The sequence below is a fragment of the Eulemur rufifrons genome, chromosome 19 (genome assembly GCF_041146395.1).
Source record: "Eulemur rufifrons isolate Redbay chromosome 19, OSU_ERuf_1, whole genome shotgun sequence".
Taxonomy (NCBI): domain Eukaryota; kingdom Metazoa; phylum Chordata; class Mammalia; order Primates; family Lemuridae; genus Eulemur; species Eulemur rufifrons.
Window position 1 is genome coordinate 62,098,112 of NC_091001.1, and position 25,571 is coordinate 62,123,682.

A 25,571-nucleotide genomic window follows, 5' to 3' on the forward strand; every position below is an offset into this window, starting at 1 on the left:
TGAATACCTGTCAGGCCACTGTGAGTAAATGTGCAAATTATGTAATGCAAGCCCCAAGGGACAACAGTCACCTAGACTACAAGGCAAATAGTGCTATCTAGACTTAAGCAGTGCACATCCTGCTCACCCACACATAACAGCCCTTCTATAGCAAACTTATTTTCCCCTAATGTAAATAGTTTTCTGTATCCTTAATGAATACAGGAAAAAAATCAAATTATTTAGATGACTTGAGTGATGAAAGATGGTTTTATCCTCAGTAAAAAAAACTGAGTTGTAGAAAAGGAGAGTCATTAGTGGTAGGCAAAACAGAGCATCACACCAAAAAGGCACTACACACAGTCCTATTTATTTCAAAACATAAGGTTAACACGATATTAATAAATATTTTTAACACTGAATGTAGAAAAACTATTGTGTATATTCTATGAAGACAACCTACTAAAGAATCAGAGAAAAAAATAGCCCTTTACCTCTAGGCCATTGATAAAACAATCTGGGAACAGGAACAGCCTCAGGAATGTTGCAGGGGGGATTGAGGGAAGGCAACAGAGAAATTAATAAAAATCAGGAAAAATTTTCTATTCCTTCCTTACTGGGGCCTTAAAATTAAAAATCTGGAGTTGCAAAAGTACACTGTCACACACATATGTGGTTCTATGTGTGCTTGCTTTCTCAATTTTGGAGAAGAATCACTAGTTAGTGGTCAAGGTCAAAACTGTAAACAAGTTCCCAATTTCAATCTAGGCCCCCTAGAACCCAAGCAGGAGTTGCTACTGCTGATGCCTCAAGCTCAGGCACAGCCACCAAATCCTAAGTGCAGAACAGAGAGTGCGGCACCATGTTAAGGGCCACCAGCAGTAGCTCTGCACAGATCCGAGTCCCTTCAGCACCATCTCTGTGAGCCGGCCTGTAGTGCAGCCCCTCCACCCTCTGCAGCTGCCCAGGCCCCCCGCCCATGGAGGGAACCTGTCTAGCCATTTTTTCTGTAAATCTCAAATAAAACAGAACCTCACAGATTTGGGGTCCCCCTGCTGATTATAATAAACAGTAGAGACAGACTTCAGGAAAGAACAAAGGGAGACCCCTCTCAGATCAGCCTCAAGTCCAAGTTCAATACTCCTCCCCGGGTCTTTTTCCCACAAGACATAACCTTCCCAGCAGTAAAAAGTAATAGAAGGCATCTCTCTAAGAGCCACCACTGCTCTCAGGACGTTTCTGGGTAGGGCGAGGAAGAAGAGAGCATGCCTTCATTTTGTGACATGCTCTCATAGCTGAGAGCAAGCAGAAGGCGGCTAAAGAGAACAAAAGAAGTTTATACCTAGTACTCCTAGGACAGATCGGCAACAGTTTCTAAGGGAAGAGCTGTCTCAGGTTCCGGAACATTTGAAGACAGCTGAAGGCCAAGACTTAACCAAGGAAGGACACCTGCAGGATGGCTAGACACACTTTCACTTTCTTGGGTATTAGAATCACAGGGTATTTTTTTAAAGCTAAGGAGGACCTCAGGGATGTCCTAGCAAAATCCCTTCATTTTTCAGAAGAGGCCCGGAGGACTGGAGAGGGTAAGCAGACTACAGAGGTCACACAGCTTGTCCTGTCCATTTGGGGAGCACTGAGAGGGCCAGAGAGGCTGCAGTGAGCAATGCAGTGCAGGGAATCCTTGTGCCACGTGGTCAATCACATTCATAATCCTGCGCAGATGAAAGCTTCCCATCCTGGGCCCTTTCTGTTGATCTGTCACAGCAGTGGGCTGGTCCTGGACCGAGCTTATCCGTGGACTTCCCTCAGGAGGGGCTGCGAGTGCAGACGTGCCCTCACTTCCCAGTCCGGGAGGCCACCTGGATGGCTTTGATCCAATCTGTGCGCTCCTTGGGGGTGGCTGCTTGCAAGAAATAATGTACTTCATCTGCCGTGATGATCTCAAAAAGGTTCTCTTCTTCACTCTTCTTGCCTGGGGAAAAAGAAAGGGAATGGCAGTGCACACAGACAGCAGACAGGCCACTCGGTCCACTCTCCTCTGCAAGTCATTTTAAATCTCTATTCTCCCAGTGTTCTAAGGAAATTAAATATGTGGTTTTCAAACATACATTGTACGATTATAGAATAATTCACTGCACAATTCTATATATAGTATTCATGTAGATAGATACATAGTATAATAGTGTGTGTGTCTATTTTTAAGAAATAAGTAAAACACCCAAGGAGAAACATTTTCTTTCTTAGTTTATAATCAAACTAACTTTCTCATCTTTACATATCAATAGTGTTTAATGAGCAACCTCTAATAGTGTCTAATGGGTACCTTTCCTCTGTTCATAACAAAAACCACGGACTGACCTTGAAATCTATCTATATCTATATAGAAACCAAACAAAACCAGACCTACCACCAGGACCACAAGTAGAGCTTGAACTAGTTTTTATCAAGGGCTAAGTTAGAGCTTCTGCTGACAGACCAAAAGGCAATAAATTGGCCAACACTGTGACAAGACTTAAAACATCACAAATCAAATTAAAAAACAACATGCTCCCTACCCCAAAACTAAAGCATAATTCTCAGGGGCAAGGCATGGGGGTGGGCAGATTCAAGCTTGGTAAAAAAAAAAAAAAAAATCTAGATTTTGCAGCTGTGGTGCTTTCCTGTCCATCTCTGTCACACCATAAACCCAAGATGGCAAGGGTTCGTATGTTAAAAGCACATCTCCCCAGTGATACCATTTCTCCCCAGCTGCTGAGAATTCAGTCTACACCCACACGTTTATCCCACGCACCAAATCATAGCCTTGTGACCTGAGATCAGCTAGTGCAGGCGCCTCACTTTTAGAGCAGGAACTAAGATCCAGAGTAGGGAGGTGACTCACTGAAGGGCGTTTGGCTCGCTGACCAGCACGGACCTGACTGGAGCCCAGGTGCTCTTTCCTCTCCCCACGCTGCCTCACAGCACAAAGCTCCTTTTGTTGTGGGAGAGTTCCTGGTCTGGACATGTGAAAGACTTCCTTTAAGGAGTGACATGCTGAACTACAGGTGTCAGGAGCTGACAGCTGTCCCATCTAAGCCAGGTCTGAAGTGATGGGTTTTCTGAGCTCTGCTCATGGACTTACTCGAGGCACCCACAAAGCCACTCCAACTCCCCAAGGCCTGGACAGCCCAGGCAGCAGTTGGGAGAGAATAAATAGTTCCTGGTCTCTCCCAGGTTTTCAGACAGTAAATTCATTCACGCTTATGCTGACCGATGGATGGATGGATTGATGTTGGCTCAGGATGTTCAGGTGCGGGAGGGGACTCTGAGCAGACACACCTCTCTCACACAGAAACTCAACTTACCATCTGGGTTGCCCTCCACCGAAGTCACCACACACCCTCTCAAGCGAATTGCTCCCAGGGGATCTTCCCCCTAAAGGAGAGAGGAGTTGTTTGTTATGTTTGCAAAATAGAGTGTATGGATATACCTTTTCCTGTTGGTGCAAAAGCCACACAGACTCCCTCTGGTATAGGTCAGGGCTCTCAAAATAAATAAGAGCAGAAAGAGATTGAAGAAAACTCCTAGATCGAGGGTCCTTCCACATCCTCCATACTCCACTTCTGTGGGGCCAGGTAGGCTGGATGAGGAGGCGCAAGTCAATCTGGGCTTCCGACTGGAGGAAAGTGGCAGGGGAGGTAGAGAGGCTCTCGTCTCCCAATAAGGAAGAGCTGCATGTTTCCAGAGCTCTTCAGCCCCGTGCACCCGACACAGCAGTATAGCCCTCACAGGAGGGGGTCTAAGGGCCCTGTGCTGCAAGCTGAGGCTGGAGACCCAACCCAGACAGAGATATCTTTACGCATTACAGGTGGCTCATTTTATTGAGGAAAAAGTCCTCTTAAACAATCAACAGCCCAGCTTCCTGGGCCTAAACAATGCTTTCATCCAAATTGGCCTGGATGAGGAATGATCACATTTCTCTCCTGAAAATATCAGATTGGGGCAAACAAAAAAAATTATGTTGAGTTGACCAAATAAATTATATAGTGATATTTTCTTCCATCCCTGAGCTTATGCTGGCCTCAGTGACCCAAGATCTCAGATCTTTACAGCGAAAGTGGGTAGGAAAAGGTAGAAGAGGATGGGAGAGAAAAAGTGGGGTGCGAAGAGGAAAAGGGGCTATCAACAGAGTAGAAGGGGGAATGGGAAGCCCAGCTCTTAAATGCAGCAGAGGCTCCTATTTGAATAGCTTTATGAACCACAGAATCTCACCCCAGCAGGGTCATAGTAGTGCATGTAGGCGGGGTCTTCTCTCAGAATGAACTTCCTCACTTTCCAGTTTTTCCTCCTATGCCCCTATATCCAGGATCGACATAAAAAAAAAGGAATGATGAGTTCCTAGCATCACTCTGTATACACAGTACCTACATAATAAGTCTTTAATGAAGTGAACAGAGAAAGAAAAAATGAAATACTAGCTCTGATCCATGTCTGTCAGGGAGATAGCACTAACATCAATTAACAATCTGGATATTATTATATGTAATGAATGGATTAAATTATTTCTAATGATTGTCTTCCAGTTTTAATATGATACAAGACAGTACTCTGTACAATGTACTATGTTAGTAATTATAGGGGACACAAAAGGGTTGAAGACATGGCCCTGCTCTTCAAGGAATTTATGATCTATGTGGAAATATAAAATAGCAAATGCCCAAATCAAATAAGTGGTATAGAGAATGGGTTTTAAAGACATTAGATGAGAGAGATGTAATTGTGGGCTTTGTATGTGAAAGCAAACCTCATAAAGACCTGCATTTATCCATGTGTGACACACAGGATTTAGGTGGCTGAGACAAAGGTGGGTGGGAAGAATACTGACAACACAAAATCGTAAGTGAGAATGTACGAGGCACGTTCTGACATTGATGAATAAGACCAGTCTGGCCAGAATTGAGGGTCATGAGGAGCTGCAGAGGCAAGGCTGGACCAGTGGACAAGGACTTAGCGAAAATGAAAGGTGGGAGCTGTTGCTGATGGCTTTTGAGTAGGAAGTGAAAAGATTACATTTTAGGAAGGTAATATGGTGACAAAAGATAGGATGGACCAGCTGGTTAGATGAAAGGAAAGCCAGGAGAAAGATGACAAAGTAAAAAGGAGGCCATTAGGGAACAATTGCAGCAACCCAGGCATAAAATTATTAGGACTAAACTTCAGGGAGCAGCAGTGGAAATGGAAATGAATGTGGCTGTAACAGACATGATGATAAAAGAGTAGGACTTGGCCTTTCCCCATAGGATTAGACACTGGCATTGTCCAGGCTGTGAGTTGTAAGGGCAGGATTTATGTCTTGCTTATCTTTGCTCCCCAGTGCCCAGCACAGAGGCTGGCACATGAAAGCTGCTTCCTATCTGTTTGTAATTGCCATGAATTACCCAGTTATTTCAATTAGCTTATAGCAGATTTTAAAATGTCACGGTAAAAAGCTGATTCTACAATTTCCCACAAAAAGTTCAGATGACTTCAAATTCAGAAGCCAAAAAAATTATTAGATTAGAAGATACATACATAGTTTCTACTTAGCCAACACGAAGAATGCTATTTGCCATTTTTTAAAGCACCCCACATTGCCAGGTACACATACAAATTTTCCAACATTTTTTATTGCACTGGTGTTGAAAGCAATGAAATGTGTGGTTTTAGCAAACAGCGCCTCCTTCATAAAGCCAGGCCAGAGAAGTTTAAAGGAAGCTTTCAGGAATGGACCTAAGCTTTTTGGCTAAATATCTGGCAAAGAAGCTCATTGCCAAAGAACCTTTTACTTGCCTGAAGTATGGAGCCAGGAACCCCATAGAGTCATATGCCAGCAGAGAAAATATTTCTGTCTGCTATGTCATGTCATGACATTCATTTCATGGGCATTTTCCTGAGGGGTTTTAAGGAATGCGTGCGTGCCTGGGGTTTCCAAAAATTGTTGCTGAACCATCGAAGTCATCTACTTATATTCAACTTAATTCACTCTACACGTGTCTATTGCCTATTACAAAGAAGGATGCTAAACTCTGAAGCAGATGCAAGATAAACGTATACAACACATTGTCCCTCTCCCTGAAAGAATCTATATGTAGATATTAAACAAGTAGATATTTTATGCATTATCATAACAGAAGGAATTATATAAAATGAATTACATTGAATGTAATCCAAGATCATTCATCCTCAAGCTTGCTACATTTGCCAAGTGGAATCATTTCCTCTGGGATGAGAGAAGTGGGAAAAGAGGAGGAGTGGATGGCCTCCAGCTGGACACAGCTACTTCCCATCTGTGAGGTGTGGAGCACAGGTGTCCTTTTTTCACATAAGAAGCCTTCTGTGGAGGTTAACCACTACCAGCATGGTTTACTTTTTGTGGAACTTAAGTTCTACCATTTTTTAAAATTCCCTCTAGTGGTTCTGATATGAATCAGGGTTACTAACTACTGAGCTAAGAGATTACAAACATTAAAGGAATGTCAATTCAAATAGAAAAGTTTTGCTCACCACCCCATGCTTAAAAAAAAAAAATAGAGAAAAGAATACTATAAAAGAATAAAATTCCTGAATGCACATAGGTTTCTGAATTCTTCATGTAAAAAGGAAGCTTCTAAGGATGACTATTTAAATTGTAGTATTTTGATAATAAGATAAATTAGCTTTTCAGAAAATAGCTAGCTCAGGTTCCAGGTGATTCACACATCAGCATCACTTGGGAGCTGTAAAAATTCAGACCCTGATTTAATTTTCTTGGGATGCAACTTTAACAGTTCCCTGCGAGATTCAACTGTGCACCAACTGGGCTAGCGAAGGCTAAATTGAACCTGTCAAAGGCCATGTAAAGGAAGGCAAAGCAAAACACATAAGTAAGTTTACTTCCTGTCCCCATTATCTGCAAAACACACTCAGGCACCCATTGCCCACAGCTACTTGTTGACCACCCAGGGTCTCCAGCAACTGGGGTGCTTTGCTCAGACATGGCTCCAGTCCAATCTACACTGTATCTATCCCTTATTAAAATTTATCCTCAGCTTTCAAAGAGCCCCACTCCAGATTAGGGCTTGTCCAATCAACTAATTCAAGATAGCTCATAACAATATAGAATTATGGAAGGAATCAACTAAATAAGGAGATAATGAAATTGCCTCCCAAGTTACTCTTGTCTTAGCAGCCACATTCTAGCACCTTCAAAGAGCAAGGAGCATAGGATTGTTTGGCAGAACCAATGGGGAAGCCGGAGATGGGCAAACTCTGCCCATGGGCAACTGCTAGAGGCTTCCCTACATAAGGCTGGCCCTGCCCCAGGACTTCCCTTTAATCTAGTTAGCCGGTCACCCTGTCATAAAAAGATATTAGGATAGTCCATCAATTTTTTTCTAAATACTTGCTGTAAATTTCTTAGGATACTGTTCTCTTAAAAGCTGATGTGAAGGTAAGTTTTCCATTCTAATGAGTCAATGCCAGTGAAACTCAAAATCCATGTCTATACCTACTCTCCACTAGCCCAAAGTTCCTCTTTGTAAATGTTAATATATGCTCTGATCTGATTTTTCCCTCCTTGCCCATCCCGTTAATCACTAAGATGGAACTTATAGGGTCCTAATATGAAGTAAGTCAAATCTCTCAGTCCCAAGGGACCTATAGACAGTGAGTTCATGAAAATCTCCTTACAGCAAATGAGGTTCTTTCCACTACATACTGAGCAGTGCTTTTAAGGCAGCTCACAGCACAGCCAGGAAGGCAAGACCTTGGTCCTGTAAAGCAGCCTTGGCCTCTATGTCACCATGTGCTAGTATCAATTTGCTTCACCCTGAATATTCCCATGTCTTCCTGCCACTTCTTCCTCTACCAGGTGCTGATCCTGGCTTCCTCGCTTGGCACAGCCCATGTGTTCTCTTACCTCTTGGCATCATTGCGTGCCTTGGCACCTGGTAACTGACTCCTGCCTTCCAGACTGACAGTGGCCTGTACCTGTGGACACCTGCACTTTCCCCCAGGACTGTGTCCACACCCTCAGTCTGGATTTGACATTTCCCTGCTGTTCCTGTGGAGCTGGCCTCAGGCATGCCCTTGTTATGGTCTCACCATGCCCTACTTACAGTCTAGAATGGCACTGCTCTCCATGGTATATGATGTTCCCTTTCTGGGTGTGACCTGGTCCCATTTTCCTTGTTACTTTGAAGGGAGGAGGGACAGGCAAAACGGAAGTACTTGGACCATGCTACACCTCTGTCTTTTAGATGGCATCTCTTAGACAATTTATCTCCTCCAGCCAATGAAGAGGGCAATATTTTTCTAGAAACATCTTTCTTGTATCATGATGTTGATACAAGAGGCATCTTCCTACTTCTAGGGGCATCTGCTGCACTACCTTCCTCAGTCTTCCTGACCTAATGCCACTTCGATCATCTACTTAGCTATTCATCCATCTTTCATTCTGTGGGCTTCATTTTCTGCTCGACTCCTGGCCAAAGAAACTAAATGTCATTTCATAATTTAGAAATAAGAAGGACCTGGTAAGGAGGAAAGGCTGGAAGGAAATAGTGGTGGCCACTCACCTGCTTCAGTAAACATCCCTGCTTGATAATGACTCCTCTGAATTCTTCCTTCAGAATCACGTCATCATCGCTGGAATTCTCTTCACAGAAGAACCCACTGTCTGGCTGTTGGGGAATCAAACAGCAATTTGACTTTACCAGTACACATTCTGTCTCCATCTCCACCTCCCCTCCAGCCGCTAGGGTAGACTCCTCCTTTTCCTTCTGCTCTTGTGTGTATCCCAATCCACACTTCAGAGGTTGTCCTCGGCTAGCCAGGTTCCCCTCCTCCTTTCACTTGCTTCTAGAGACTGTTTCTTGTCTCGTCTCCACTCAAGTGTGATCTTGTCAATATCCTTTTATTTTGTAGGGTCTCCCAAGCTTGATCCTAGGTTTAGCTCCATCTTCCTCACCATGCACATTTCTGCCTTCAAAGCTTCCCTTCTCTTGGGTCATCATGGCCACATCCTTGAAAGTGGGGTGGGCTAATTTATAACAGGCAATAGTATCTTCATCTCAACCTCTGCCACCAAGCCCCTTCTTGGAGAAAACTGAGAGCATGTGTCCAGCCTCATCCCCTGGAATCAGGAGGGAACTGGGACTCACTCAGCAAGAGGGGGCGACGATGAATCAGACAGAGGAAGAGGAGCCTCTGTGAAGGATATTTTTAGAATCTTGCACTTAAATAGCTATAAACAACCAGGTCTAAGGTCTAGGGGGTGGTGGGAGGGGAGAAAACCAAATCAACAGTAGAACTTCCCCCAAAGTGAAATGAAACTCTCTCTGGGGCATTCACTTCAATTTTGTAAGAAGGGTGGTTCCCTTAAGTAGCTTCCTAACTTCTTTACTCTGATCCAAAATAGAAACGAAACTGCCAAAATTCCCCTAAGAATCCACTGTTGCTTATTTTCCACCTGGCCCAAGGTTAGGTTTGTATTGTGTAACACAGTGTTTCCCAATCTTGAGTGGGCATGCATACCAGGAGAGGCACAATAAAAAGATGATTGTAGGAGGTGACACAGATAAACACATTTTGTATTGAGTCGCACATTTTAATGTACATTTGGAAAAATACAACTAGCACATCACACCTGTGAGTTTATGGATGCCCCTCTGGAAAGGAAGCTCCATGAGGGCTGGGTTTTTACCTGTTTTCCCACCCCCTACCTCTATATCTCCTTGATCTCCTTGTCTAGGAGGGTACCTGTCATAGGGCCTAATAAATTTTTATAAATGAATTATTGCTTAGAATAAGAATAAATATGATACAATAAAGTTTAAAAAGTCTACATAAAGAAAATTATTCAGGTAAACAATAGTTTCCTTTAATGAGCTCACTTGGATGGGTGGGCATTGTGGAGGAGCAGCTATCAAGTCTGGAGCATGTTGGAGCAATGGAAGTTTCAAATGGGCCTGGGAACTTCAGGTATTTCCTTATTCTTCGTGGCTGACCTTCCCTGGACCCCCCACCTAACAGTACTCTGTAGGTCAGGGGCCTTTCTTTTGCATCTATGTCTATGAACTGAAAATCCACCTAGAATCTTCCCAGGGCAGCCACCATTACAGGGAGAAGAGATGGGTAGCTTTTCTCACTTACAAAGTAGTAAAAGGCATCAGGGTTGTCCAGGAAAGGGTTTTCAGCGGTTCCATCCACTGCATTCTTGGACATGTCTCCAGCGGGCTGCAGATACCCTTCATTGAGCAGCGAGGAGGCAATCATGAGGCCTTCCTGGCGATTCCGGACAGACCGGTTAGACACCAGCCAGTCGATGACACAGCTACCTGCATGGGACCATCAGAGGGAAAGTGAACTCTCTGTACTGAAGGAAAAGCCACTGACAATCACCCCTGAACTGACTCCAGAGGACTCAACTGTCTGACTTGTCTCATCTTCCCTGTTATTCCAAGAAAGAGGAAGCAAAATGAGTGGTCTAGATACCTAGAAACAAAAGAATCGATATAAAGGATTTTTGAAAACATGCTACATGCTACTTAAGAAGCAACACATGCATCAAAGAAATCGTTTTTACTAACTCACTCATTTCTTCCATTAATGAACAATCATTTATTTAGCACCTACTAGGTGCTAGATACTCAGATGGGTGTTAGGGAAATTCCCCCAGGGAATCTAAAGGGCGAGATGGCTGATAAGTCAGTCTCGTAACCAGGGCTCTGCTCTATGTTAGTCAGTCCCGTGGAACTACTGGGTCAAATGTGAAGGCGTGAAAGGGGTGGAGAGGGTGGGAGGAAGAGGCTACACACTCATGGTCAGGAAGAAATTCATAGAGGAACTGACACTGGGCAGAGGCTTCACAAATGAGTGGGTGTTTGCCAAGCCTGTGAGTCAGGGACTCCAAGGAACCAGCCCCAGCTGAGGAGCAGCAGCGTGAACAGACGCACACAGGCACGAAGCAGCCCCATGGGGCAGGGGACGGGGTGGTGGAAAGAAGGCAAAAGAGAACAAGAGGAGGAGGAAGGTGCAGGGTGGGTGGGGAGAGCTTTGATGGCACATTAAGACAGTTGGCAGTGAGAAATCATTGCAAGTTTTTAAATAGGAAGTAACATGTCGGATGCGGTGTCCTAACTTAGAATTTGATGACATCACCCGCACGGATGGGCACACCTGCGCAGGGTCTAGCAGTGACCTTGAGAAGTCATTTAATCAACCTTCTGCCTCAAGAGGGGATTGCAAAGACAATAAAATGAAATCAACCCATAAGTTGGATTATTAGCTGGCTATGATGAAGCTTTGTATTAAAAACAGCATGTTCCTTCTCACAACAACAAAAAATATATAAGGTTTTGGATATGCTAATTACCATGATTTGCTCATCACACAATGTATGCATGTATCAGAACATCAATTATACTCCATAAATATGTACAATTATGTGTCAATAATAAAAATTAAAAATAAAATAAAAAAACAGCATGTTCTTTACAAATGCAGCCAAGGAGGGAGCCAACGTAACAGCCTGCCAGTCCCAGGCTATCCATGCACAAGCAGTGGGGGCTGCACCCTCAGGGCAGGAGTGAGAGCAGTGGGCTAGCGAGCCTTCCACGAACGTCATACATGAAAGGCTTTGGCCACTTTTCTTTCTCTTCAAGGGTGAACTAATGATACCGCATTTCAGACTTTAAACCTCACAGCAACCTTGTAAACCCAAAAAGCCCCTGAGCTCTTCCTCTTTTCTGAACTCATAGAATTGATTGTGAAAAAAAATGTGATCTTCTAAATCATAATAACCACTTGAGAGCTTCTACCATGTAGCACTTGGCCTGGCATTGTGCTACACGCTGAACGGCAAGCCTAGGAAGTGGGTGCACTGTGATTGTCTCCACTTTATAGACAGGAAAAATGAAGCACAGAGAGGTTAAGTTAATGGCCCAAGGTTTTACAGCTAGTAAGTTGCAGAGCCAGGATTTGAACCAAGATAGTCTGGCTCCAAAGAACATGTTTTTAACCACTACACTATACTACCTAAACTTGTAAAACTTATTGCCCAACCCTGTGCAGCCTCTGACATCCCCAATATTGTCATTTAAATCTTACATTGTATGCCTTGATCTTCGTTTATCATAGCAAGTGTTGCACCTTATCCAATTCTGTGTCTATTTCTAGCAATTCTCAACATAATGCCATTTATTGAAAGAAAAAAAAAAACCCTTGATTTAGCTGGAACTTCCAAAACACTATCTTGAAAAACAAAGTTCTCTTCTACCCATCTTTCTATTTTCACCCTGGCAAGTCCCACCCGCATGCTCCCCAGTCTGCATCTGGGACCCCGTCCACCCACCACGCTCCACACACACCCCCAACACATGAGGCTGAAGAACTCCCTCATTTGCCCTATTTCAGGCTTGCAAGTCCTTTTACCTGTGAAGCAGTGGTTAAAAATCTTCTTATCCTTCTCTAGATTCAGTTCTTTTATTCCTTTTTCAGTGTCTTTCATGGACAAATACAAGGCACTACGAGATTTAAAAAAAAAAAAAAAAAAAAAAACAGTGGATAAATGGGGAACATTTCAGAATGGTGAGTTCTTCCCAGGAGCTGTCACCCTACAGAGGCTGCCCATGAACACAGCCCCCCCACCCCCACTCTGGGTATTCCTGTAGTATAATCTCTCCACCAGATTATAAGTAGTTAAAGGGCAGCAGGCATATTTGCGTAACTGTGGCCTGCATTGCATTGAGCTAAATGGACTAGCAAAGTATTTAATGTCTGTTAAATTCATTAAGCTCTTTGTTGCTTTAACTATTGGTACCTGAGATGGAGAGTTGCCCCAAGTTAGGTGCCCAAGATGAAAGATTCTCGGAGCCGTTTTCCCACGCATTATAGATCTTTAAGGTCCCTCAATCCTCATGTCCCAATTCTTTAAAGGTCTTCAAGAGACCATCTGTTGTAGACATTTGCCTCTAAGAAAGTGAATGTTTCTACTAAGCTTATCTTTTATTTTTGAAATGGTAAGCTATAAGGCAACATAGTGGGAAGTTCTCATCTTTGCCCTTGAAGTAATAAAGCAAAAATAGCCTTATCAGAGAAATTCTAAGTAACAAAACAGAAGGCCAGTTTCATGTACCCTGTGGCTTCACACAGTCCAAGCATCATTCCCACTTAGTTCTGACAGTCCTGGCCAGGAATGTGGTCATTCGATGTCCCCAGCCAGCAGCTGAAACTAGACCAGGTGCCTCCTCTTGGGTCTTTACCAAAAAGCTTCCATGGTGAGGGAAGCTGCTCGGTGTCACTAAGCTCAGTGCACAAACTTTATTGAAGTTCCGTGACACGCCAAGTCTTGCGTGAGTCACGGGAAGCAGTATCTGTAGTCCCCTCTCAGGGCCTCTCCCTCCACCCACAAAAACAGTTCTTGTTGGACATTTTAAGCAGCCAGTATGGGATTCTTTTCATCAGGGTTCCTGATTCAGAGAATGTTCAACATAAAAGCAAAACTAGCAGGAAGAAAGAGATTCCTAGGGAAAAGAGTTCATGTGACTGGAGAGGTGAAATGTGAAACATTCAGGAAGGAAGGAACCCCATTCCCAACCTCTGTCAGGGGCTAGAACTACCTATTGGCCTCTGACCACATTTAGGCTACAGCCATCGCCTGCAATTCCAAGCCAGCCAACATCAGGGGCCGTTAAATCTGACCAGCGCACAAATGGCTTCCACCCAGGATGGGTGTTCCCCCTGGCTGGCCCTTCCTCACTGTGAATGCACGAACTTGAACTTGAAACCTCGCTTGCTTGGATACATAGCCCCTGCCTTTTCCTTCCTACCCAGAGATCCCAAAGCTTTTTTTTGTTTTTCTTCTTTTTGCCAAAACTAACTTATTATGGCTACTTCATATATGCAATGATGAGTTTCTCTCTCTCTCTCTCATCTTGATCTTTCTCTCTGTTACCCAATATGAGAGAATTTATACTCCACTAGCCTCCTCTCCTCAGCTGGTAGGCTTTGGAGAGGACATGATCGCTCCTTCAGACCCAGGAAAGCATCTTAGTGCACCAAGTGCCAGTTTCAACCTGGCTGAATGGAGACAGACTTCAGAGGTGGCCAAAACAAGCAAGCCTTGGAGAAGGATCTGTTATGTTTTTCTCTGTCAGAGGGAAGGAAGAAAGAGAAAAGGAAGGGGTAGAGAGAAGTAAACACAGAAAATCACCCTAAGTCAATGGTTTCTGGCAGTCGAATGGACCTCCTGGTGGATTTCCTCGAAAACTTCTGTCCTCCTTCAATGCATTTAGTGGCCTTCTTGATGTCCCGAATCCAGGCATCTCTCTCTTCCAGGAAGGCTGCCTGGAAGAAGTGGTCCTGCTGTTTGGTGGTAGTGATCTTAAACACAAACTGAAAACCAAAACACATCCCATTAGGAATGACTCCTTTCAAGGGGCTGAGGCCCCTCATGAAGCAGAACAGTTGACCCAAACCCATTCTGGCCAAGAGAGACCCAAAAGCCAGGATGGAGTGTGTGGGCTGGTGGAACGAACTGTAGGCTACACATGGACTGAGAGGTCAGTGCCTGACCAGGGTTTCATTGCAGCCGATGATGTCAACTCACCATCCTTTTGCCAAAGTCCTGACAAGGGCTGGTCAGGGAGCTTCCTTTCAGGGGGATCATTCCTTTGGGGCTGTTGTCACTTTTCTTCTTATAGAATTCAATTCCGTCTTCTAACAATACAACCCACATGGGTTTCCAGGTGTTGAACACGCTCCCCTGTAATGACAACAAAAAGAGCTGAGATGGGCAGGGATCTTCGTAAACTGTATTTTCTTCCTAACAGGAGAGATTCTCTATTTTGTTAGAGTTGGCTTTAAAAATGTTTCGTGACATCATCTCTGTTCCTTTAACATAAACACTCTCAAATCAGTGACTTTTTAGGGTGCCTATCTCATTTCTATGCCCTGCCGTTTGCTCTAGCTGACCCCGCTCTCTGGAATGCCCTCACCCAACTCTCCCCTCTCCCCTTTATCTCCCGGACTAGCCTCTCCCCATCCTTCAGGGCTTGGCTTAGCCACCTCATTGATGAGGCTTCCCGAACGGCACCCACCCACCCTGATCTCAGGGTCACCATCACTTTTCTCACTGATTGTGCCACACGCTCTGGAACTTTTTATATGTTGCCTTATATAGTTCTTTAATTGTCTTCAGTGTGGTTATCTGTTCTTCTCCATGGCAATGACATTATTAGATACTTTCATTGGCTCATGGTACTGAGCATACAGTGCATGTTCATTAAAATAATGCAAAAGATTATTTCCCAAACTGCCAAGTGTCAGCAGTTATCACACTTCACTGAGAAGATCAACCAGTCCTTATTGTCTACTTTCTCCCCACCCAGACCCTTTCCTGCTATAATTTCTCCTGCACCTCCCTTTTCGTGCTCGGTTCACACCACTAAGAACCACAAAGGGACAACCTCATATAAACATTCTCACCCCACTGCTTTGTGTAAGAACTGTCAGCAGGGCTTTCTCCTATAACTTCATCTTACCATGGCCTTAAAGTATAGTTCATATGTTTTTGGTCTTCATTAATTTTTAAATTTTTAACTGTCTAGTTTGAAGAGAAAAAATAGACAAAATAATCCTGGGTATTTGGTTGGAAGGGTTTTTATTTTTGTTTTAGAAATTTTAATTCTTGGGAGGGTTTGGCAGAATTGAAGAAAGAGTCAAATATTCTAAAGTCAAAATGTAGGAGGCTCTTTTCAAAATATGGTCTACAAACCACCTAATATGACTCACTAAAGATGGGTGTAAATAAAAGTTTGTTCCACCCCAAAGCTGCCTTCACTTCTAAGACCTTATAGTGCTGCTGAAATTGCTGAATCTTAGACAATCTAGCTAAGCTCTATTTCCTCCCTACTGCTCAAAGTTTGGCAAGACTTTTGCCCTCGTGGAGTCTCAGTTCCTAGCATCAGAATGGGGATAAGAATGACTACTACAGAGCTTTCAAGCACATGTTAAGTGAAATACTGTGAACAGGACTTCATAAGTTCAAATGTGCTCTACAAATGGGAGGTTGTATTAGTAAATATCTTAAGAGACGGCCACGTATAAATGCCTTCAATACTTTGTTTTTCCAGCATAATAAACAGTTGTTCTTTTATCCTCTTTCTATTCTTCTCTAAGAAGGAAACAATAATTCTATCTTACAGCATAGTAACAAGTATAATTAGGCTTAGATAATGTATGAAATATGTATATATAAGTGTATAATGCAAGTATATACTTATATGCATCCAATGCATATATGCATCATACAATGTATATATTTTATACATACATATGCATATTTTATACATAAAATGTATAAAAACACTCTGTCAGCTATAAATTGCCACCAAATTATATGTTCCAGGAGAGCAGGAATCTACCTCACCATGATATTAGCAGATGCCCAATAAATAATTTGCAGAATGAATGGTTGTAATTAAAATCACATTATGTGTTAAGGAACAGATAAGACTGATAAAGAAGATATTAAAAATTATTAGCATAAGAATAGAAACAATAATACATAGCAATGTTTTCTAAACATGGCATTCTGTAGACATATGCAGGACTTAATAAATAGGATAGCTTTGGCCAGGGTGGAGGCCCACATTTGTATGACCAGGCTGCTTAAGAAAGCAGCCTTCAGGGGAGAAGGGGACTGTCATTCTGCTGGAACTTTTTAAAAGTTAAGATAAACTGTTGACCCATAAGCCCCTCACGGGCCATTACCAAGGGGATGTAGTACGGATCTCTCTGCTTTCCTTCTTGTGTATTTCAGGTTGCCTTTCTGTGGTTTATTTTCTGCTCCCAAGCTTTGTGTTCAGTTCAACTCAGGAATGGCAAATAGATCCTATATCAAGTGCCAACTCAGACTGAGTAGTAGTGGATGCCCGCGGCTGGGCTCACGGAAAAGCGTTACAATCCAACAGCCTTGCCTCCTGTGGGGATGGGGGCCATCCATGGGCCTGCACCCTGTAACCCATTCCGTCCCTTGGGCTAATATGATTTATCAAAATATGAATGTTGCGAAGAAACTCGGGCAGCAGCCTTGTGTGCAGGCATGGCTGGTTTGTATAAAAATCACTTGCAAAATGTTTTATGATGCCAGAGTGAGGCTGTCCACATCAATGTGGCCCTTAGGAAAATTCTTACTTAAAAAATTTTCAGTTTGGGTTAACACCACCTGCCCCGTTAGCAATAAATTAACCGATTCTGACTAGATCAAGGAAGTCTCTCTTTCTGGTCTATATTTTTGGAGGGCTTTGGAAGGTCTATTCTTTGACCCATGATGTCACTCTGTCATGGCCACCACAAAATAGAATTATCATCCAGTTCCCAGCAGATCCTGCCGCTTATCTCAGAATACAAAGGGCCTCTATATAAAGGTCCAGTTGCCCAAAAGGAAGACTATTTATGCCAAGATAAACATTTGTGGGACTATCACTTTGCTTGTCCAAATGTTTCCTTGGTTTGAGCTACTAAAATAATTCTTTAAATTAAAATATCCTATCTCTTTTCCACATAGGAAGAATAACTATTCCAGACTAACACTGGATTATTTCCTTTTTTAAAAAATGAGCAAGGTCAGGTGCTACACCAACATACGAAATAATCTCAATCAAATGCCTGTTTTACATCTCAGAAAAATTCACATCCAGAATACAAAGAGCTCCTGCAAATCAATAAGAAAAGTACAAACAATCCAATTTTTAAGTGGGCAAAGAATGTCTAGCAGGTACTTTGCTAAAGAAGATATCCAAAAGCTTATGAAAAAGTGTTCAGCACTATGTGTCAGGGAAATACAGATTCAAACCACTATGCAATACCTCCTCACACTCACTAGAGTACCTAGCATTTTAAGAGATGGAGAAGAATAAGACTTGACAAGGAACTAGAATAGCTGGAACTGCATACATGCCTAGCAGGAGTGTGAAATGTCACATCCAATTTGGAAAAGTGTTAGTGCAGTCAAACTAGGAGGCTAATACTTTATAAAATAAGAGAAATCTGACCACTTATAACACTTAAACATTATTCCAGGTTAGATAGTGGTTAGTTAGGTTAGGATGGTAGAATTGGGGTGATTCCTCTCTCCTCCTGGACACTGCTACAGCCACCAGTTTCCCACTCAATAACCTGGCAGCACCTCCCCACGGCCGTCCCTGTATTTTCCCCTTTCTGGACCCAACCCTCTTGGCGCTCTCACCCAAGAACATACCTGGATGTGTGATTATGGAATGTCCAAACCAGAGAGGAATTTAGGATCATCTACTGACACTTTCATCATATAGGTAAAAATGAAAGGCCAAGTTAAGTGACTGGCCTAATACGCCTGATCAGTTAATATGAAGCTGGGGCTAGAAACCAGGTCTCCTGAGTCTCAGTTTTATGCTCGTTCCCTTCCTTTCGGACGCTGTCTTCATTTTGGTTCTTGCATAACTTTGAATAACTCTGGAATCTGGATCAATTTCTTTAGACCACTTAGCTAGATATTTCACTCTAATGGAAATACATACACACACATACACCCACGTATATATCTCCATATGCTATATGGAGAGATATACCTCCATGTATGTATGTGTGTGTATATATAGGTATGTATGCATGTATAGCATATGTCTGTTTTCTCCCATTATACATCAAAACCTATAAAATTACTTGTCTGCAATGGGCAGGTTTTAGATGCTGAGTCAGATTTAAAGTTTCCCAGTGAATAGCTGATCATCATCATGGGACTGGCATAATTTAGCACATAACAGTCTGACATTGCATGACACCAAAATAAGGGATGAGATATTTGACCATACAAAAAAATGAACCTCTGTACATTAAAAAAAATTGCAACAACTGAAAAGCAAAGGAAAATGCATGAATAATTACAATATATTATCATATGATTAAAGGTTAATATCCTTAATATATTTTTAAAAACTCTTTAGAATCAGTACAAAATATACAAAACACTTCCATTTTTTTAAATGGTCAAAAGGTATAAAGAGGCAATTTTCGAAACAAGAAATACCTAGGTCCAATAAACAAAAATATATTGCTTCAACAGCAATCAAAGACATGCAAATTAAAATAATAAGATACAGTTTTTTCTTTAATAATATTTTTAAAGACTTTTAAAAATCTTTTTAAAAAGATGTGAAAAATAAAAGAGCTCTACGTATCAGAAGTTTGAAGTGGGCTGTTAAAAAACCTAAACACACTGTGAGCTGCATAAATAAAAGCAAAAGATCTAAAGCAAGGAAAGTGATATCCTAACTTTTTATTTTATTTTATTTTTTCAAGACAGGATCTAGCTACATCGCCCATGCCGGTCTCAAACTTTTGGGCTCAAGCAATCCTCCTGCCTCAGCCTCCCAAGTAGAGTAGCTGATTACAGGCACGAGCTCTAACTTTAAACAAAGGCAGCAGGTGCCCATGGGCTCTGGAGCTGGAAAGTTCAGGGTCAAATCTCAACTCTGCCACTTTCTAGCAATATGACCTTGAACAAGTTTTTAAATCTTATTTTCTTCATCTGGCAAATGGAGATGATGATACCTACTTCTTAGGGTTGTTGGGAAATGAAATAAATCAACCCATGTAAATTGCTTCAATCAATATCTGGTACATACTCAGTAAGCACTCATTGACTACTACCTGTTCTACCTGCAAGTCTATGGTTATCAGGTGCCCCTGGACAACTATGTTGAGTCCAGGGACCCTCAAAGCTGCAGATAAACTGGAGCCTGTTCAAAAGAGAGCACCAAGGTGGCATCATCTCTCCTGGGAAATTGTTGAAGGAACTGGCTGTGTTTTAACCCATAAAGGGCTAAGCAGAGAAGATGAGAATTGTCTTCAAAGATGTGAAACAGCTAGATTGTTTTGTAGTACCAATAGGTAGAGGTTTCAGGAAAACAGTTTCTGCATAATCTAAGGGAGAAAATTAAATTAGTGAGTTCCCTGACAAGAGAGGTATTCAAGCATGTTTGTCAACAGGTCAGTCAAAGAAATGCAGGCTGTAGAGGAGAAGTTCGATTACATATGTAAATTCCATTTCTACACTGAGATCTGACACGTCTATTCCAAAGAGGCCACTGCTCCACTTCCATTTACTCTGCTATTTCCAGATGCTCCTGTTAACACTTGAGCCACACTTGCAAGCCAAAAGAAATAATAAATCTTAGAAACATATTTTACATAATCATCTAAAAATGAGTACCCTGTTGGAAATGACTTTTTTTAAATACTAAAAAAGTGACTATAATATGGAACCCTGATTCCTTGGTCTCCAGGAGTCTGTTTTAGGCAAGTTTCTTTGTCTGAGACATGGTCCTTCAACAAATAATGATCGAACAGCTCCTACATTTCAAACACTGGCCTGGGTGTTGGGGGTATAAAAATGAACAAGATCCAGTCCCTCGTCTCACATGGTTCACAAGCTATCAGGGGAGAGAGTGAGCCCCAGGTCAGTGTGACGAATGCACAGATTGGAGTGTGCCTTCCTCGGTATGTCCAGCTTCACTGAAAGACTCCACAGCCAGTGGCTGAGAATTGGGGCAGTTGGATATTTGTGTTTAGAACCCCTGCCACACACTTCCTATAAAGTGAGGACACCACTTTTAACTTCCCCTTTCCCTCAACTTCTCTTTTCATCTACTGACGTATGACTAGAATTCAAAGGAAAATTATGTTATGGTCAAAACTATGTATCTAACTAAAGCGGAACTATGAGTCACTATTACCTATTTTCCCACACCCATGGGACATGTTATTTTAAGTGGATGTTGCATTCAAATAAGCCCTTATTTCTGTTACATCATAAATCATACCTTCCAGTTTTCCAAACTAATTCATAAAATCACTGCATAACATCCCAAACAAGTGGTTGTTTTGTGCCTATGGAAACTCATTGAAGGTAAGTGAACTAGTTTATTCAGTAGTATATTTTTTATGTAAATAAATTCTTCCAGGTTAGACAACTTTTCAATAAAATCATTAAATAAGCAATACAGAAATGGTGCAGAGGGTTAACAGCATGATTTATGGAGTCTTAGATTTAGATTCAAATCTCAAGTTTGCTTCTTCCAAGTTCTGTGACATTGGCCAAGTTACTTAATTTTTCCCAACATTAGTATTCTCACCTATAAAATGAATGTAACAAAGTACCTACTTCCCATTGTTGTAAAGATTAAATGAGATAATATACTTAAAGGTTTAGCATAGTGGCTCGCATGTAGTAGGTACTCAAGAAATAGTAACCGTATAGATAGGTAAGAGTACAGTGTTGTGGGTAACACTGCAGAGTCATTCTGGCATGAGGTTCTCCTGGGTACCACCCACCACAGCAACGGCACTTTGGAAAAGAAAGTCACTGCAACATGAGCCCACGAGGGCCACGTGGAGAGTAGTTAGGCTCTGTGTGTTGCTGGGGCCAGAATGCTGAGTTTCAAATCAGTTCTGCCACTTATTATCCGTGTGACTTTGAACAAGGTCCTTGGCTTCTCTGTATCTCAATTTCCTCATTGGTAAAGTAAGCACAATAATGGTACCCATTTTGTAGGGTCTTTATAAGTATGTTATATAAATGCATTAATGCATTAAATGCTTAGAACTGTCCCTGCTGCAGAGTAAACACCACATATGTAGCTATTGCAATGATGATGAATCAATGGATACAAATCTCTGGGGATTATTTCATCCTGTTCAGAAGACAATGTAGCTGCAGGGAGGAATTCCTGGGCCAGGCCCCCTGACTCTCCCGCTCTCCCTTTCGTCTCAGGCTTTCCTCTTCCACCTCAGCTTGCAACAGTTCTTTTCCTTCCTGCTCCAGCCACTTGTCCTTCTCTTTCTATCATCCCGATTCCTGTGCTTTCTCCCAGCCTCACAAGACATCCAGATCCCTAAGCCATTCTTGTAAGTTCGTCCTGCCGCATGAAGTGCTTGCTGAGTTGGTTGACGTGGAAGTGACAGCTTGCTCCATAAACCTCTTGGAATGAGATTAGTTTGAAAAATGGCTTGGAGGAGTCTAGGTTATTTATGGCAAGTAATTTGTTCCTCTCTCTCTTTTTTACAGCTATGATTATAAACATATCCATTTCAGTAGTATGTGTTCAAGGACCTTCCAAATATGTTTATTGCCTAGAAAGTAACTTCCTAATCAGAGAGAAAGGAAGGCTGAGGTTACTAAACCCAATGTTTCCCACAATACAGTTTGTCCGGGCCCCACTCTGGCCCTGGGGAGTTCATCTGATCTCTGTTTTGCTGGCTTGGGGGAGCCTGCTTTTCAGAATGCTGCACAGGACCCACGAGATGGTGGGCTTTGCTGTCAGGCAGGCCTGGGTTTGAATCCCAAGTCATCTTCTCACCAGCTATTTGACTGTGAGCAAGTCACTTATTCTCTCTGAACCTTAGTTTTCTCATCTGTAAGATGAGGATCGCACAGGGTGGTTAGGATTAAATGAGGTCATATTTGTAAAGCAGCCAGCCGCTACATGGTTGGCTCTAAGCACTTTCTTGTAAATCAAAAATGACAAGACTAAGGCAGGGAAACCTGGATGTTATTAAGAATGACAGTAGTGAAAAGTGACAGAATCATGTGTTTTCCCTCCCCCTCTTAACCATCATCTTTATGTAAGGATCTCATCAGGAGGGAAAAGAGGAAACCTGAATTGTGAAATGTGGACAGTTCTCTTACACAGAAAAAAAGCAGAAACACTTTATAGTTAGCGCCATTGACTGTTGACCCCAAGAGTTCTCACTTGACAGAACTGCACCGGTATATTCTAATGTTGTACTTTTTTTCTTCCCAAAATGTCTTATCTCCAGTAAAATTATTGCATAAAACGAGACATAGGAGAAAGGTGTTCTTTATTACTACCCAGGTATCTTAAGCTGCATAAGAGAAGGAGGAAAGATTCATCTATTATTGCTTGTCATGTTTAACATCAGTAACCCTCGCCAGGGCTCCTAACAGTCTTGTCAGAGAAAGATTTTCACGGCTCTTTCTTCATGATTAACTTGGCCACCAACCCAGGAACCAGTAGATACCCCCATTAGCATCTAGGAGGGGATTCACTGTTCACTGAAGTGTATATTAATACAAATACTAATAATCAGTGTCTTATGTAGCTTATGTAGCACATACTATGTGCTAGATTTCTGATATATATAGTTTTTAATCCATACATGAGATACTTGTAAGAAATTTAATGTCTAAAACAGTTAAGAACTTTAATACCTTATTGGGAAATTCTGGCTTTGGGTTTAGTTCTGCAGCTGACAAAGGGAATATTTCTGAACCAAACATTTCTTAAAGATGCCAAATTAGAGAATGTTAATGTATTACATCAGAGAGTGTTCAATAGGTCCCAGAGAAAAATGCAAAAATTATGGAAAAATATAAATTATAAGCATGAAAATTAAGGAAGATATAAAGTGTAGAACTATCAATATGAAATTTCACTATGCTTTCTTCCAGGTATATTTTCTAGATTGGCTTTTACAGGCCATAATCTGCGAGAATTACTCTCCCTGATTAAAAACATTTATTAAGTCCTTATGCTTCACAACCCTGACTCCATCATCCCCCCTTCCAATGAGACAGCCTGACTTATTAGATATTTAGTCTTCATATCTTTGTAATTCTGGGAGTTTAAAATATGAGCATATAAATTTTATAATAGCAATTTTCATTGCAAGATATTTCTAATTTTTAAAAAAACAAAAACAAAAAACCTTGCAGAAATGTTTCCATTTACTTGCTTCTCAGGATACTAGCCCAAGTGATCAGGAAAGAAAGAAGTCAATTTTAATTATTATTGGTTCTCAGAGAGCACATTGGTGTCTATTGCAAGGAATCTACATATACCTCTGTGTAGATGTGTGTCTTTTCCAAAGGATGTTTCAAAGTATGGCTAGCCAGAGAGATTATCCACTGAGTGTCAATTTATTTTCCAGCACCAACTCATAACTCTCACCACCACAAATACATTATAAACCCTAACTTAGATTAACACACGGACTGCCACACTAGAAAAAAAAATTTTTCCCTGGAGCCATGATGTTTTATTAAAACAAAATGACCCTTTCTAATTTGTTATTATTTATTGTTTTCTGTGCATGAGTTATATGCAATGCAATCCATGTTTTTAGAATTAAATTGTCAATATTAATTATAACAATATCAACAAGTAAAATTTACATGAACCAACTGCAAGGTTTTGCTTTACAAGGCCCTGGGCTCAAAACTAGCCTGAATTAAATACAACTCACATGGCAGTCCATGTGCTGAATTTTCTTTAAGAAAATGCAGGGGTGCTGAACAGAGCTTAGTGCCATAGGTCAGAAACCCAGGAGTCAGAGAGTGAGCTCCTGGTCCCAGCTATGTCACAGCCATGTGACCTGGGGCAGTTGCTGAGCCTTCTGGGTCTGTGTCTTCTGAGGGAATTAGGCCAGCTGACCTAAGGTCGCTTCAGCCTGAAAACAAAAGGGAATCAGGCACCAATGTGTGCTATTTAAACCCAAATGAATGGCCTAAAACAAAGTCTCGTGTTCATTAATTAAAAAGCTAGGCATCTGAAGGAATGTACTAAAGTCGTTCACTTCTGAAACACTGAGCTCACTTGGGTTGGTGCGAGCACGCTTGTGTAGCTGGGTGTTGCCCACAGGATGCCAACAGGTCCTGCGTGTGAATTCACCATTCTGGGTGGTTTCACAACGACTCAGCACACACTGCACACACCCAGCATCAGAAGAAAGACCAACAGTGCTAACAAAACTCAATTTTCCTGATGTAACACCAGTGAGACTTAGCATTTTTGAGTAAACTTGAATCTCTATATTCTAATCTTTAAAATGGTGCATCTATGACCTTGATGGCATGTTACACAAAGTTCCTAAGAATTGTGAGTGAAGAAATTTCTGTCCAATAAAAAACATAAGATTTTTAATGCATCAGTTCTAAGAAGATGGCCCAAGAAATAATCTATAATTACTGTATCATTATATCAACTCATCTTTAATCACTTTATTCTTTCTCCCCCTCCAAAAAAAACAAAAAAACCAAGGGGCGGCAGAATTTAAATAACAAATGAATAGTCTCTCCAAGTAAACTCTATAGCACAGGAGTTTGAGTCTTTTGGCAGAATGTGTGTGTGTGGCTCTTGAAAAGGATATTCTAAATCCTGAGGGAGTTAGCTTAGGTCCCCACCTTCCAGACCTTGCAGTCTGGAATTCTCAGACCCATCAAATCAAACCGTGAGGAAGCTTGAGCAGGATTAGTTCGCCCTTAAGAACCAGAAGGCAGTTTCTTAACTACCCTTCACTGGAATATGTATTCCCCCTGCCAAACCTCACATTCTACAGGCCGCCATGCTCTGCTATTCCAACCCAATAGGTTCAGGATGAAACACTCCTAAAATGAGTGAGTGGAGCAAAAAGCTGGACACCAGTCCTCCCCAGCCCATCTCCCCCACCGCCTTGTAAGTGGCGCTTCTACTCACCCTCTTCACAAGGTAGCCCTCCCTGATCTGCTTCGGTTCCATGTCGGATGGACAAAC

General features: G+C 41.9%; 1 protein-coding gene across 1 annotated transcript; it reads right to left on the bottom strand.

Annotated features, from left to right (window-relative positions):
* Positions 1-462: 462 nt before the first annotated feature.
* Positions 463-25,571, bottom strand: PLEK (pleckstrin). Its single transcript, XM_069494468.1, has 9 exons — positions 25,515-25,571; positions 14,588-14,743; positions 14,192-14,373; positions 12,412-12,503; positions 10,132-10,316; positions 8,556-8,660; positions 4,234-4,317; positions 3,327-3,396; positions 463-1,954 (listed from the first exon to the last, which is right to left on the bottom strand). Exons 1-9 carry the CDS (start codon positions 25,554-25,556, stop codon positions 1,818-1,820), a joined length of 1,053 nt encoding a protein of 350 aa, XP_069350569.1. The 5' UTR covers positions 25,557-25,571; the 3' UTR covers positions 463-1,817.